The sequence below is a fragment of the Pholcus phalangioides genome, unplaced genomic scaffold (genome assembly GCF_987345545.1).
Source record: "Pholcus phalangioides strain wild (caught in Gottingen) unplaced genomic scaffold, Ppha-v1.0 ptg000008l_1, whole genome shotgun sequence".
Taxonomy (NCBI): Eukaryota; Metazoa; Arthropoda; class Arachnida; order Araneae; family Pholcidae; genus Pholcus; species Pholcus phalangioides.
Genome location: NW_028301601.1, coordinates 8,248,158 through 8,262,408, shown reverse-complemented (window position 1 = coordinate 8,262,408; position 14,251 = coordinate 8,248,158). Strand labels below are relative to the sequence as shown.

The 14,251-nt window shown below is 36.5% G+C and overlaps 1 protein-coding gene across 1 annotated transcript in view; it reads left to right on the top strand.

Moving 5' to 3' along the window:
* Positions 1–13,364, top strand: part of LOC149083595 (DDB1- and CUL4-associated factor 8-like) — a 45,505-nt gene extending 32,141 nt beyond the window's left edge. The window contains exons 11-12 of the mRNA XM_089234103.1: positions 1,984–2,097; positions 12,459–13,364. Of these exons, the coding sequence (XP_089090229.1) occupies positions 1,984–2,097; positions 12,459–12,584 (240 nt within the window). The 3' untranslated portion in view covers positions 12,585–13,364. The remainder of the gene's footprint in view (positions 1–1,983; positions 2,098–12,458) is intronic.
* Positions 13,365–14,251: the final 887 nt, after the last annotated feature.

The following is a 14,251-nucleotide window of genomic DNA, read 5'->3' as shown; positions in this document are numbered from 1 at the left end:
ACATTGCCACTATGGAGAGGCTTGGTCCCAAGCTTCGCATGTATGCTTACATAACATAGAAATCCAAGCATTAATCATCTTCACTTCAAAATATGGAAGCAGGATGGCAGTATAAGCAAAGAACATTTTGACAACATGAATATGTTGAGGGCCACACATACAGCTCAAAACACACATTCCAGCATGTGCCAACACGTTAGAAATTCCGTAGAGGAATGTGTGCTAGGCTGGGTGAAATAGAAGTAGTAAATGCCCTTGGAATTGTGCTGAATGTGTGTGTGTGTGTGTGTGTGTGTGTGTGTGTGTGTGTGTGTGTGTGTGTGTGTGTGTGTGTGTGTGTGTGTGTGTGTGTGTGTGTGTGTGTGTGTGTGTGTAATTTGAAAGAAGCCCCTTGTTTTCAAAGTTTTTGGGTATAAAGTCGAATCCTGTTATAATGAACTTCAAGAGACCAGAGAAATCACTTCCTTATAATGAAATTTTGTTATAAAGGAATTCCAGGTTTTTTTACGTTCTTATGAAAACTTATCTGGGGAGGGGGGGGGGATCAAACGTTTTTGTTAAAACAATATATTTGTTATAGTTGTATTCGTTAAAACAGGATTCAACTGTATTTAGTTTTTCTTCTTTGTCTCCCGATATGGGAGATATGTCAAGGAGTTACTCATGCCCGACTTCCATGCTCAATCAATCATTTCAACAGCATCTAAAACAGAAATGTTTGCGTCCATTCCAACATCCACAAATTTTTTATCTGTAATTTTCTGTAAAAAGTTTTCATGCTTAAGATAATACTTCTCATATTATTGGTCCTGATAATAGGATTGAGTGAGATCGAGCAGATTGGAACCATGAAAGAGTTACTTCTTCTACATCGCTGAATTCTGATTTCTTTCTGCTTGGTTCATAAGAAGATTCAAATGCTGAAAAAAAAAAAAATCCTTATTTTTAGCAAATGTTGAAATGGTGTTCCGCGCAACTCCATATTCTTTGGCGAGTTCACTCTTGAGTTTTTTCCAGTTGTAGTTTTGAAAAATTTCAACTTTAGATTTTAAAGTATGAAGTTTGAGTGGAGCCATTGTATTTATGGCTGTCAATACTCACAATGAAAACCGAATGACATATTCAGCATTTAACCAGGCTTTAGCTCTTTTTCTTTTACTCCTTTTCCAAGAAATCATAAAACCGAGTTCTGCCAAAAACATTATCCGCAACAGACAATATCAAAAACTCCCAATAGGGAAGATTTTTATCCCTATTGGATGTGGACAATATCCACACTTTTTTTACCATGAAAAGAAAAACTTTTCCTGGGAATACCACTAAAATGATAGGCCGGCCAAAAATCTTCAAACATTCATTCTTCACATCTACGCCCCACCCCCAGCGCATAAAAGGAACAACCCATCATAGAGAACAATGAAACAAAGGATTGTCGAAATACCCACGAACAATGTCAAAAAATGCCATCCAGTTTTTACAATTGCCCATGTGTTAATAGTCATAGTAAAGGGACAAAAATCATACTAGAGTCTTAAGTGGAGTTAAGCCAAACATGTGTTGAGTTAGAGAGTTTCCCCTACATTGAAATTAGTATTGGACCAACCAAGGGAATAATAGATGTTGAGTTATCAAGATTCCACTGTAGTGCAACTAAACTGCAACAACTAAGCTTGTGTAAGTCATTAGCCGATAGCCTGGGACCTTTAGCCATGTATCGGTATATAATATCAAACTGCATAAAACTAGAGCTTGCAGAGAGAAATTGATTTCAAATTTGAAATCAGCACTAAGAAAATAACTTAGATCAGTTAATAACATTTTGTTTCCATTTTCTGTTGCACAAGATTTTTTTAATACTGGGAGAACATTGCTGAACCATGACTTTTCCCAATAAACCAAGACTTTTTTTCTCTCGTATTTTGGAAAATTACTTATTTTATATTTCAATTAGCATTACTTTTTGCTCTCTCGTTCATTTGACAGCATATAATTACAAACATGAAGGATCGTGAAGATGAAAGGCGGAACGAGCCTGATGCATTTGATGACCAGATGATATGGTTCCTTATGCAGCATTTGCGCCGTGCAAGGAGAAGGGTAATATATTATCAGTAATATGACATGTTCTTTCCACAGCTTTTCACAGGATTTATTCAACTTCTAGCCCAGGGTCTCATTGATATATTTTACATTTGTAGGAAAGTTAATTACCTGCACTTTTGCTATAACTTTATTTTTGTCTCTTTGCCTTCTGCACATGAATACTTTGAGTTGATACCACTGTAGCCATGTTGTTGTAGTTTGACATTGATAGCATTATTTTTCATGATTATGTTTCAATTCAAGCATGGCTACTCAGCTAGCCGTGTGCACTGAAGAGGAACAAAAAACGGGTATCAAATTTCTCTGGTCAGAAGACAAATCCAGGGCTGAAAACCCAACATGGGGACAGTAGTGGCATCACTGACATGTTATAGCATATCAAATACAGGCCTGCCAACTCTCTGGATTTAGGCGGGAGACTCCGGATTTTTCATCCTTTCTCCCACTATCCGGATTTGTTAAAATTTCTCCGGATTTTGGCAGAAAATTAGATTTTACGCGAGCTTTCACGTTGTCGTGACGTCATTGACTGCCGTCGTCATTAGGGAAAACACCCATAGAGGACAGCCGTGATCATTTCCATCGAGCAGTCGTAAAAAAAAAGTCTTAACGACTGCATTTAGCAACTAGCAAAGACGTGACTGTTTACGTAGCATTTATAGGCAATCATTTATTAGGGGCATGACCTTGGTTGCCGAAATTCCTGAATAATCGTTATTGTATTCCATTAACAGTCGTGCGGTAAACAAGTTTTTTCATCAGCAGCTTTGTATTTTGAAGTTTTTTTTAAATTGTTTCTCCCAATTAAAAATGTCTTTAGAAAGAGTTCATATACCCAAGATAATCACAGATAGCATCCACGGAAGGAAACATGTTGTATGAATAGTATATAGATGTGATTTCTCTATTCCGCATGGAAAGACTGACATGAAATTATATTCTGCTTAGGGGCAATGCTTCTGCCTTCAGGAAGGGGGGGGGGTGGAAGAAAGGAACTTTTTCTTAAATGATAAAAAAAAAACAATTCGGAAAATTTTTTTGGTGAAATTTTTTTTGATTGAGTCTATGAGTGTCGGGGGAGGGGGGAAATACCCCCCTCAGTAGAATCTCCGGATTTGAAAAGTTGGCATGTCTGCAAATACCTGAAAATTTTGTTACACAGTGTAATTTCTTTAGTTTGGCTCAGTGTTTGCAAAATAACTCAAGATTCATGGCAGGGCATTTGATAACTTTTGAGTGTGGCCACTTTCATTCTCATTTCTTCACTAAATTGTATGACATTGAGGTTACAAATAGAGGTGAACTTACGGGGGCTGTAACCCAGGTCAGCAAGTTTTGGTGGGGGGGGGGCAAAATTGAGTAATGAGTGGTAAAAAAATTAAAGTACAGTGGGAGGGGGGCACAACCATAAATTTGCTTCCGTTTAGAGATGGAGATCATGGCCTCCACATGGGGGGGGGGGCTGACAAAGCTCTAGCCCTGGGGTCCAGGATGATTATTTTTTTTGCTTTTTCATGCTATAAATTAACTACAGAAGGGGCCCGTTAAAAGTTTGACTGAGGGGCCCGCAAAGGATCCCAGCCTAGGGACCCCGTTACAGGATGTGGAGGGCCATGATGGAGATATTAGTTTAGTGAATGACTTTAAAGCCCTGTTTACATGTGCATTAGGGGCAACTTTTTTCCTCATGGGAGAAAAAAAGTGGGATGGAGATCTATCAAGAGAGTCCCATCTTTGCTGCGGAATAATGGTGGGTGACTTTGATCTCCTTCCCCATAATCTTTTGTGCCGCAAAAATTGCTGTTAGCTCCTTCATTGGCCATCTTGAGCCACCCACCTGTTCAACCCACGTATCCAGTGGCGACTTCCGAAAAGAAGGGGAAAATACCGGCATAAATTAAATGACATGTAAACGGGTTGTAGCGAAAATCCCTGTTACCGGGAACTTCCTGGGATATTTTATTGCACATGTAAACTGGGCTTAAGAGTGCCCTGGAGCAGTGTTTCTCTACCATCCTGAACCCAAGGACCAGTAAAATGTCTGGAACAATTTTATGGACCACTTGTGTCCTGTAATTTTGATTGATTTTTTTTTTTATACATTAGTCTCATTTTTTCAATGATGCTTATTTGAATTTACAAAATTTACTAGTCATGAATACATACAGCAGCATTAGAATTGTATGCAGGGGGGGGGGTGCTGACAGGGCTCTAGCCCTGGGGTTGCTACAACAGCAGCAATAGAATTTAGAAAAATAGATGTCATTGGTCCCACAGACCAGGAATACGGGAAACTACTGGTCCGTAGACATCATGAATGATCCGTTAAACGAAAAATCTATTCTGAATAATTATAATTCATTTTCATAAATATCCTGTCTTTCAGAATAGTTATATACCACCAAGGGGTGCAAAAAGCCATAAAAAACAATTGGAACTTTAGTCAAACTTTGTAAAGCCACCACTGTTGATTTTGTAGCTTTATTCATAAACAAGTTTGGAGGTTTAAAAAGGCATTCCTTTTTAAATTGCATTTTAAGAAAACATTTTGTAAAAGATATTTCCTACTAAGAAAGTATATTGTACTGAATAGTTTTTTGCTGTGATTCAAATTGCAACATTGATTACAAAATAATTGAAACAAAATATCTTCACATAAATGAAGGTATCAAACTGACTGGTGAGGGTTTTTGCTACTGGTCCCACAGACCACCACAATTTCTTTCTTGGTGGTCTGATTAGACTACCAATGATTTTGAATGCTGCATACAGCTTTTCATAATACAGTATATACATTATGTTATGCTAATTATGACAAAAAAATGGAGATATTCATCTTTCATATTTAGCTGGTTAGTTTTTTTCCACTTCCAATTTTCAATCAGCAGTTTGAAAATTGGTGATTTTACTTACTTCCCACAACATTTTTGATGACAATTGGTTATGTCCTGTATTTTACACTATTTAAGATCCAAGTGTACAGTATTTTTTCAATGTGATTGCATGTGAATAAAATGATTTGCATGCAATTAATGCAAATTGCCCTTTATTTTGGGTCTAGGTCAATTCGTCGCGCTCAACTTGTCGCGGGGCAATTCGTCGCAGCGTCAATTCGTCGTGCTACAAACTCGTCGCAGTACAAATTTGTCGCAGACTCATTTCGTCGTGGTACAAATTTGTCATAGGCTTATTTCATCTGCTTTAAAATTCATATGTTTGTTGTGATCTTATAAATAGGGTAGTTGCTTTAGGCGTAAAAAATTTAACTAATTTTTTTTCTTATTTATTGGAAATGTTTCCCCTTCCCATCTGTTTTAATTTTTTACAAATGAAGGAAAGTATTCATTGAAGTCATTAAATTTTTAAAATTTAATTTCTACCATATAAGCCGTATTTCAGTCGGGATTTCCATTTCTCGCAGTGAGGGATGTTGAAGAGCTCACCCAAATAAAAAATTGAGATCAAATAAATTTTGAAAATTTAGTTTCCATCGTATAGGCCGCGCTTCCCGCTTTCTATAGGGATTTCCATTTCCTTCAGTGTGGGGCGTTGGGGGAGTGCAATGTGCCCCCCCCCTTCCCCGCATGATTTCCGTAATTCACTATTAAATGTATCCATGCAGAGAATATATCTTTCAGGAATTTTTTATGACAATGTATCTAAGTTTTATGTGTAACACTTGCGAAAAGTATTTTCAAATTATTTTTTTGCAATGCACATTTCAAATCACTTTGTATTATCACACCGAAATAATATTCAAACACTCCGACCATAGGCACCAGAACTGGGGGCCGATGCCACCAGTTCTGGTCCGATTTGAGCCCCCCCCCCCCCCCAACTCCAATAACTCATGAATATACAATGCAATGCACAATTTCGCCTCCTGAGTACGGGTTGAGTCTCTTATAAACGGAATGAATGGCGATTTTCAGCCCCACCCCCTTACCTCCTCAATGTTTCCTTCGTGTCGGCACCTTTGACTGGCCAACGATGCCGGAAGTGTTTGGAACTTGTGGGTTCTTGTCTTGATCTTGAAGTAGGAAATTTTGATTTCTGAATCATTTCTCTGGGTGCTCATACCCATTCCATAAAGTACCCTGGGCACCCACAGCATCCCTGTCGCTGACACCACTGCAAATGTCAATCAATTTTTGAATTTTTTTTTTTTTTTTCAACTCTAAAGTAACAACTCTCGAGTAAAAAGAATGAAATCAGACTTTTAATTAGCCCATTGTATGTAACTAACTTCATGTACATGACACTCGAAATTAAAATTACAATATCAATTACATTTAAAAATTTAACTGCATATAAAAGTTTCATTATATTTGAAAATTCGGTTATAAAAATTTGAAATGTTAAATAATTGATTTTTGCTGTGATAAAACTCCAATATCATGTGGAAAAATTTCGGTTTGTATGATATTCCCCAAATTACAGTGAGCCTATCTTTAACGGTAAATTTCTATCTGCCCCATGGGCTCGAGATTCCCCCCCCCTTAAGAGTCACCGACATTTACCATCACAGTATCTCCATAAGAACCTGAAATATTTAATTAATTAATAATTCAATTAAATTAATATTTAATTTTCACCGTATAAGCTGCACTTCCCGCTTTTGTTGGGATTTCTATTTCTCACAGCGAAGGGAGTTGGGTGCAGATAAAGGGTGGAAATGTACAGTGCTTATGAATGACGATTCGATATTTTCAGTGCTTTGAGTATCATTTTATTTAAACACTTATATAACCTCAATATCACAGTAAAAACCCGATGATTTATAGAATAATACGTGATGGTATTTTGAACTACAATAATTTTTTTTAAGATACGTAGAAGATTTCAATTTATTGCAATTTAAATTGAATTCAAACAATTTAATTTTAAAAAGTACTACATTATTTTTTGTCATCCGTATAACCTGTATCTCTCTTTAAGATACAACAAAAAACTCAAATAAAGAAAATTAATAATAACCTAATTCATTGAATTGCATTAAAAGTTTTTTTAATTTCGGAACATGAATTATGGGGGGGGGAAAACTTTTAAACACACACGTAAACCAACATATCATTTCCACGTTCGGTTTTGCAATATTCGATGTTTATGCCAACAGAAATATGTAGATCGAGCACACCAACCTTGTACCAAAAGCTTAGACGCTAATGAAAACTATGTGAAAATATTCAAACAAGCCACCCAAAGATATGCGACTGATTATAAACATAAGATTAATGGTTATATTATATCTATGTGACTGACGCATAGTCATCTTTTTTATTGGTGATTACATTGCCTTTGTCGGTGCTGATCCTGTGGGCATTATGAAAACTTCATCGAATCATCATTCATAAAAAGCACTGTACATTTCCACCCTTGATCTGCGCCCAACTCCCTTCGCTGTGAGAAAAAGAAATCCCAACAAAAGCGGGAAGTGCGGCTTATACGGTGAAAATTAAATATTAATTTTATTGAATCATTAATTAATTAAATATTTCAGGTTCTTATGGACATACTGTAATGGGGCAGATAGAAATTTACCGTTAAAGATAGGCTCACTGTAATTTGGGGAATATCATACAAACCGAAATTTTTCCACATGATATTGAAATTTTATCACAGCAAAAATCAATTATTTAACATTTCAAATTTTTATAACTGAATTTTCAAATATAATTAAACTTTTATATGCAGTTAAATTTTTAAATGCAATTTATATTGTAATTTTAATTTCGATGACCTTTCTGCATTGACAAAAATTAATTATTTTCAGTTAACTGCTTGTACACTTTTGTTCATGTTTTTATTTCACGTGTAAGACAAAAACCTACATACAAGCTCGCGTGGAACATGTACAGTGAATAATCGACGGTTCAACGAATTGATTCTGCGCTGTAATACATAAATTGACGTCACGACAAATTGACCCAGCGGCAAACTTGTACAGCTACGAATTGGAGCTGTGACGAATTGTATCAGCGACAAATTTGTACCGCGACGAATTGACACTGCGACAAACTTGTACCGCAACGAATTAGCACTGTGACGAATTTGTACCGCGACAAATTGACCGGCTACGCTTTATTTTCACCCCTTCTGCAATTTCAGAATTGAATTTTTTTAGAAAAATTTAGCGATTTCCCTTATTTACGATTACAATTTCCTACCTTTTCCTCTGATGTATGGAGGTATAATTTTAATTTGAACCCAAATGGATATTGCTGATATCTACTATAACTGGTGAATAATGTTTCATACACTGAGAATTAAATTATAGAATTTGCTTGCAGACTACCCATGCCATCATTGCGAACCATAGGTTGAGAAACGCTGACTTAGGGAATCTACAAGCATGTGAGCAATCAAAAGAGTGATCTAGAGCAGCATTTCTCAACCTGTAGTCCACGACGATGGCACAGGTGGTCCACAGGCAGACTTCAGGATTAAACTGTAATATAATGCAATAATATTGCATAGCTGCCAACTTTTGAAAATGAAAATTCGGGAGATTTTTGCGCGAACCCGTATTTTATGCTAAAATCACTCCCTAATAAATACAAAAGGGATTTTTCCAAATAAAATAGGGAGTTTCAACACAAAAGTTAAAACGTAAGACGAAGAAGTCGGAAAAGCTTCTTCTAGAATGGGATCACTGCTATTTAACAAGTAAACAAGCATAAAACCTCAACTTGTTTGATTTAATTATGAGGTTTAAAAACATTAAAAAAGCAAAACGTCACACATTTATGCAGGATACCCATCAAAAAGGATCCATCTTCATCATACTTATTTTAATTGAATTTTATGGTAAAATTCGTGTGGTACAAGCATCACGTACGGGCAAAGCTAATAATAAAAGTGGTTAAATTAAAGTGAAATTACGTATGATTTCTTTCATATATTTATAAGACTCATGAACTTCATTTGAAATTATCCTTTTCAGACCCATAAGAAACAGAAGGGGCAGGCAAACACCAGCTAGAGCACTGGGCCCTGGAACTTGGGCAGGCTCGTAACTATTCTGAGGCAACTTGGGCGGTGCCTCGAGCTGAACAGGAGGGGGGGGGGGGTGCGCGCTTGTAACTCCTCCTTTTTCTGAACATAACTATTTCAAGGAGACTCCAAGAAAAGACTGCTCCCGAGAAAGCACGGTACGGCCCTGGGAAGGGGCACGGTCGTCTTAAGAGCATCATGGGGGGCCCCGGGCTAAGTGATTTTACTGAGGCTCTACCTAGTAAATACTAGAAAATTTTAACTAGATCTAATTTTCGTGAGGCCCCTCTACTCTTGAGGCTTGATGGCTACTCACTGGTGGGCCCATTCAGTAAAATGGCACTGGGAAGGGGTTGATTTTTTTCTGTCTGTAGATTTTTTTTTTAACCTCTGGGACTTCTGCTTTAATTTCAATGATAACGCACAATTCTGGAAGTTTGAACTGAACATCCCTGATGTTAAAAAAAGAATATCTAAAGTGAAAAGAAGCAACCAGCACATTTGTGCATACAGGGTCTAAAAGGATTATGCATAATCATCGGTAAAAGTGATAAAGATTGCAAAATTTATCAAACCTACCGAGACAATTGGTGTTTGTGAGACTTGTACAGAGCGAACTGTTCTGAAAAGGAGTTCGATCTATGGTTCTAGTATTTCGAATTTGCTTAGCTAATCGTAACTTCCAACTGTCTTTCCTACATCTTTTAATGGCATCAAAAGACCCTTACAATCTGCTCCTGGAAAATCTTGCATTTCTCTCTTTCTGATGTTATTTTTCCATTTCCTAAGAACTTTTAGTTCTAGAACTTACTTGTTTCGTGGCGCTAATCCCAATGTTTCCCAATATATTTTTATTCCAATATGTTTCCCAAATGTTTTCCACTGTGCCTCAAATCGTAATTATATAAGCTTACCTTACAGTTACAGGCAGCTTGATTAAGTTCACACTATGATTCATATTCCCAAATAATGTATAACATTGAAAAATTGCATGTTTTAATGAACTAGCACACTATTTAATTAATAAATCTATTTGGTTAGACATATCATCGCTCTTACACCTGGTATCTTACCAGGGTGCAAAACAATGCTGTGAAGCATATTTTAGGGACAACGATCCCTAGTGGAATAAAGCAATACATATTTTGCACCTCAAACTTTTTTCTTAGTTTCAAAAACAGAATTGGGGTGGGGTCATGATTGTGGAATATGGTTTGCAAAGCTGATTAAAAAAAATCAAATTGAATTTCCAACATACATTCCTCATTCGTTTCTTGAAAGGGAAAAGATGTCTTGTCCCGTTGTGGCTACACCTTACCAAGGCCTCCTAGACAGAGATACTGTCTAAGAGCCAAGCCTCCCAGGAGGCTTTACCGTTACTCACCGGGTATCTGGAACAAGATCCATGAAACTCAGAAAAGATGTTCAGTTGTGTATGTACGGTTTCTTACAATTTTCGACACACACATACGTTGCACTCAGGGGCGGCTCGAGACACAATCTCTACCCGAGTGGGATCTATTTTTTGGCCCCCCCGACCTCCCTAATTAAAAAAAAAACTTTTGTTTCAATCACTTTGTTTTGATGCGTTCAAAGGAACAGCAATATTTTGTGTCATAACACTTGCCCTTTCACCTTGGTGCTCTAGAGCAGGCAAAAATCATTTTCCCATTTTTTTGCCCTTTTACTTCAGACTCAATGCCTCTCCTATATAGAGAGGGCACAAATAAGTTTTCCTGATTACTATTTTCCACTTTGGATATGACGCCCCTCCAAAAGCAAGCAGAAATCATTTCTCCTAACTTTTTTTTGCTCTGTCTACCTCAAACTTAGCGCCCCTCTTACAGCAGACACAAATAATTTTTCCTAATTTTTTTTGCCCTTTCACTTCGGATTAGATGCCCTTCTAGAGCACACCCAGTGCACCGAGCTGCCCCTGGTTGAACTAATAGGAAAGTGTGGCAAGTTGGGAAACTGGCCAGTGATCGGGACGCCAAAGTGCATGGGTTTTCTCGTGTGAGCACATTTTCCTTTCTCCTTGTGTGATGGGTAGAAACGAGGCCCAAGCGCAGGATTCCTATTTAAAATGGTCAGCAAATCCTATGTTTTCATTTTCATTGTTTTTTTGAAATACTGTACTGTATTAGCGATTCGATTCTGCGTTTTTAATAAAAGTCGGGAAAAAAAAGAGGCATGAAAGGCCTTTGGCTCAAAATCTTTCCCACATCAGAAGACACCTTCAATTCTTGTAATACTCCTCACAACACAGGAAAACACTTTGGCTCTCATTAGTAGAAAAATTGGGTGACCAAGGGCGATTCCTCCATTTTTATTTTTACTGCACAACAAAAGAGAAAGAAATTGCAACTCCCCGCAAAATCTCTTGCAGGGGTAAACGAAAAGAGCTCAAGAGAGAGCGTGTATTTTTATCTCACCAAAATTACTATGTACTGCAAGTATATAGGTGCACTGCCCATCGATTATTTTTGAAAAATAACTAATATATATACGCACAAACCTCCAATTTTTTTCTCATCTCAGTCATTTTTCATATATATTTTAGTTATTTTTTTAAATAAGTATCTTAAAGATATTTGTCTAGTAACATATATTTAACGCCCCTTCTCATTTTGCACTGGTTGCACTGCCCTAAGACCGCCCCTGCGAGTGGCCTACAGAACGAGGTACCAGGTCGGTGAGTGACCTAGAGCATGTGAGAGAATGACCAAAAGAGAAATTGAAAGTGCGAAAGCTTGTAAATGACCAAAAGAGTGACTTAGAGAGCATGTCAGTGACTAAAAGAGTTGTTTATAGATTGTGTGAGCAGGGGAGTGACTAGAAGAGTTGTTTAGAGATTGTGTGAGCAGGGGAGTGACCAAATAAGTGACAGAAAAGTGTGTGAGTATGGAAGAAACCAAAAGAGTGAGTCACAGTTGTACTTGCTGGAATGGGTGGAGGAAGGCCAAGCAGATTATAGCCCAAGGAGGGGGAATTTGAGGTAAGAGTTTTTTTTATGAAGAAAATTGGACTTAAAATGGGAGAAGGGCAACAAAACCATAAATGTGCCTCTGATGATAGGCTAATAAACTCATTTTAATGAAACAGTCAAGATTCAGCTAACAAGCAGCATTCTTTGTCTCCTCATGAAAAGCTTAGTAATAAAGCCAGAGAACTTCACACATTCCTTGCAAATATGAAAATTCTAGTTTAACTGGAACCTTTTTTTCCAATTAAATTTCTCATGGCACCTGAAATTTGGATCGATGTTACTCTTCGTCTGTCAGAAACAATAACTGTTCATTCAGTTTATTTTTTATAATGTAAATATGATTTATATTTTGTAGCTTTTTTCCATATTTCAGAATGCTTCTGAAGGCGCAGATACTGCAGGTAGCAGCAGCAGTTCGACATCTACTGACACAGACAGTAATATCGAGGACGATGACGATCCAGAGATTCGTCACTCTATACAGTGCAGTCAGTCATGAAAACAAATTGTTGTCAGCTCTTAACTAGTCTTTTTTTTTTTAGCATGGAACTTATAATAGGAGAGTTACGAATTAAGTTAACGAAATTATATATATTATAAAAAAAGAGGTGCCAGACTTTATATTTTTTTAAATGTGGAAAGGATTGTTTAGAAATGCCTGTGCCCCCCCCCCTCCTTTAACTCCTTGAATCGTGTGAATATTCTTGACCCTTCGATATTAGTAAACTGCTTTAAAAAAAATTAATCTAAACGACACTGTGATTCATATGAAACTATGCATGCAGTTTATTATTGTTGAATCGGAGGAAAAATTTGTTGCAGTGGTTTTTTTTTTGAAGATTTTCGATGTTTTTTTCTTCAGAGTATGTATATATATCCGTGCAATAATTTATTCATTATAATAGTTTTATCAAGATTTTTTTTGTTTCTGGTGTAATATAATTTGCACGGTTGTGTTTTCATTGGAGATATCCTTCACTTTTTCCTCGCTTCCAGCGGAAGTTGTAAATTCTGCGATTTTTTTTTCTTCCGAAATCAATCGGAAGTAATTTAAAATTATTTACGTGGGAGGAAAAAAAAATAGTTTTGTACTTATAAAGGGGGGAAAAAATCTAGTGTCAATCTGCATCTCTGACACTCATTTTATTTAGCATGTATATAAAATATTAAAAAAAGATTGTTTTGAAAAACAACTTTCACATGGCATCTGCCATTTCCCCCTCTTGTATGTAAAAAAATTACCCATCTGCACTGAATAAATCTATCAAAGATATCTCAATTTCGAGTTCATTGGTATTACTTTTTTTGTCCATTTTGTGAATTTATCCCTTCTTGTGATTATGGAATTCTTCTGTTTACGGGAATGTGCGATGGAATATTTAAAAAAGCTTTGGGGTTTAAATCTGTGGAACCTTGTTTATATGTCGCTCAGTTATACAACTCTGGCATTTATATATATGATGTTTAGCTTTGGTCACATATGCTCCTGTATATTTTAATGTTAAAATAATTCACTTATTCGATACAAAACTTCAACTATTCCACGTTTTCATTTCAACTTTGAATCTTTTAAAAATGTCATTTATATTCATCAAAGGTAAATCTTTCTATACCGTGAAAATGCATTGCTGCAACAGTTCTTGCACATTGTCATGGTAAAAGCCATACATTTTAAGGGTGATTGCTCACCCTTAAAATGTATAATGTATATATAAGGAAAATAGCCAGTGAGATGTCTGATGGCCATTAGAGTGGACTTATTTTTCTGAGAATACACAGACGTGGTGAGCCTTTAAATCCGTTTCTTTTAACTGTTTTGATCAGCGTTATCCCCAAAGGGGGAAAAAAATCCTTGTTACTATATCATAGTTAAATTTGATTGCTCCCCAGTATCATGGAAATAAAAATCTTTCAATTGCACAGTTATAATTTAAAATTTTCAATAATTTTATTCTCAATCATAAATTCTGATTTTATTTGTAATTTAATGATTATTTTAACCGTTAATATTAATAGCAATAATTGAAACCCAGCAATGTGCATTCATAAGAAGTCCTGTAAACAATGCTAGATTTGGAAAGTTGGCAGCTCTGGATTTGAACCTAAACCTCACTGGATGGGTTTTTCACATTATCAGACAAATGTCCCTCCTCAAGGGGATTCACA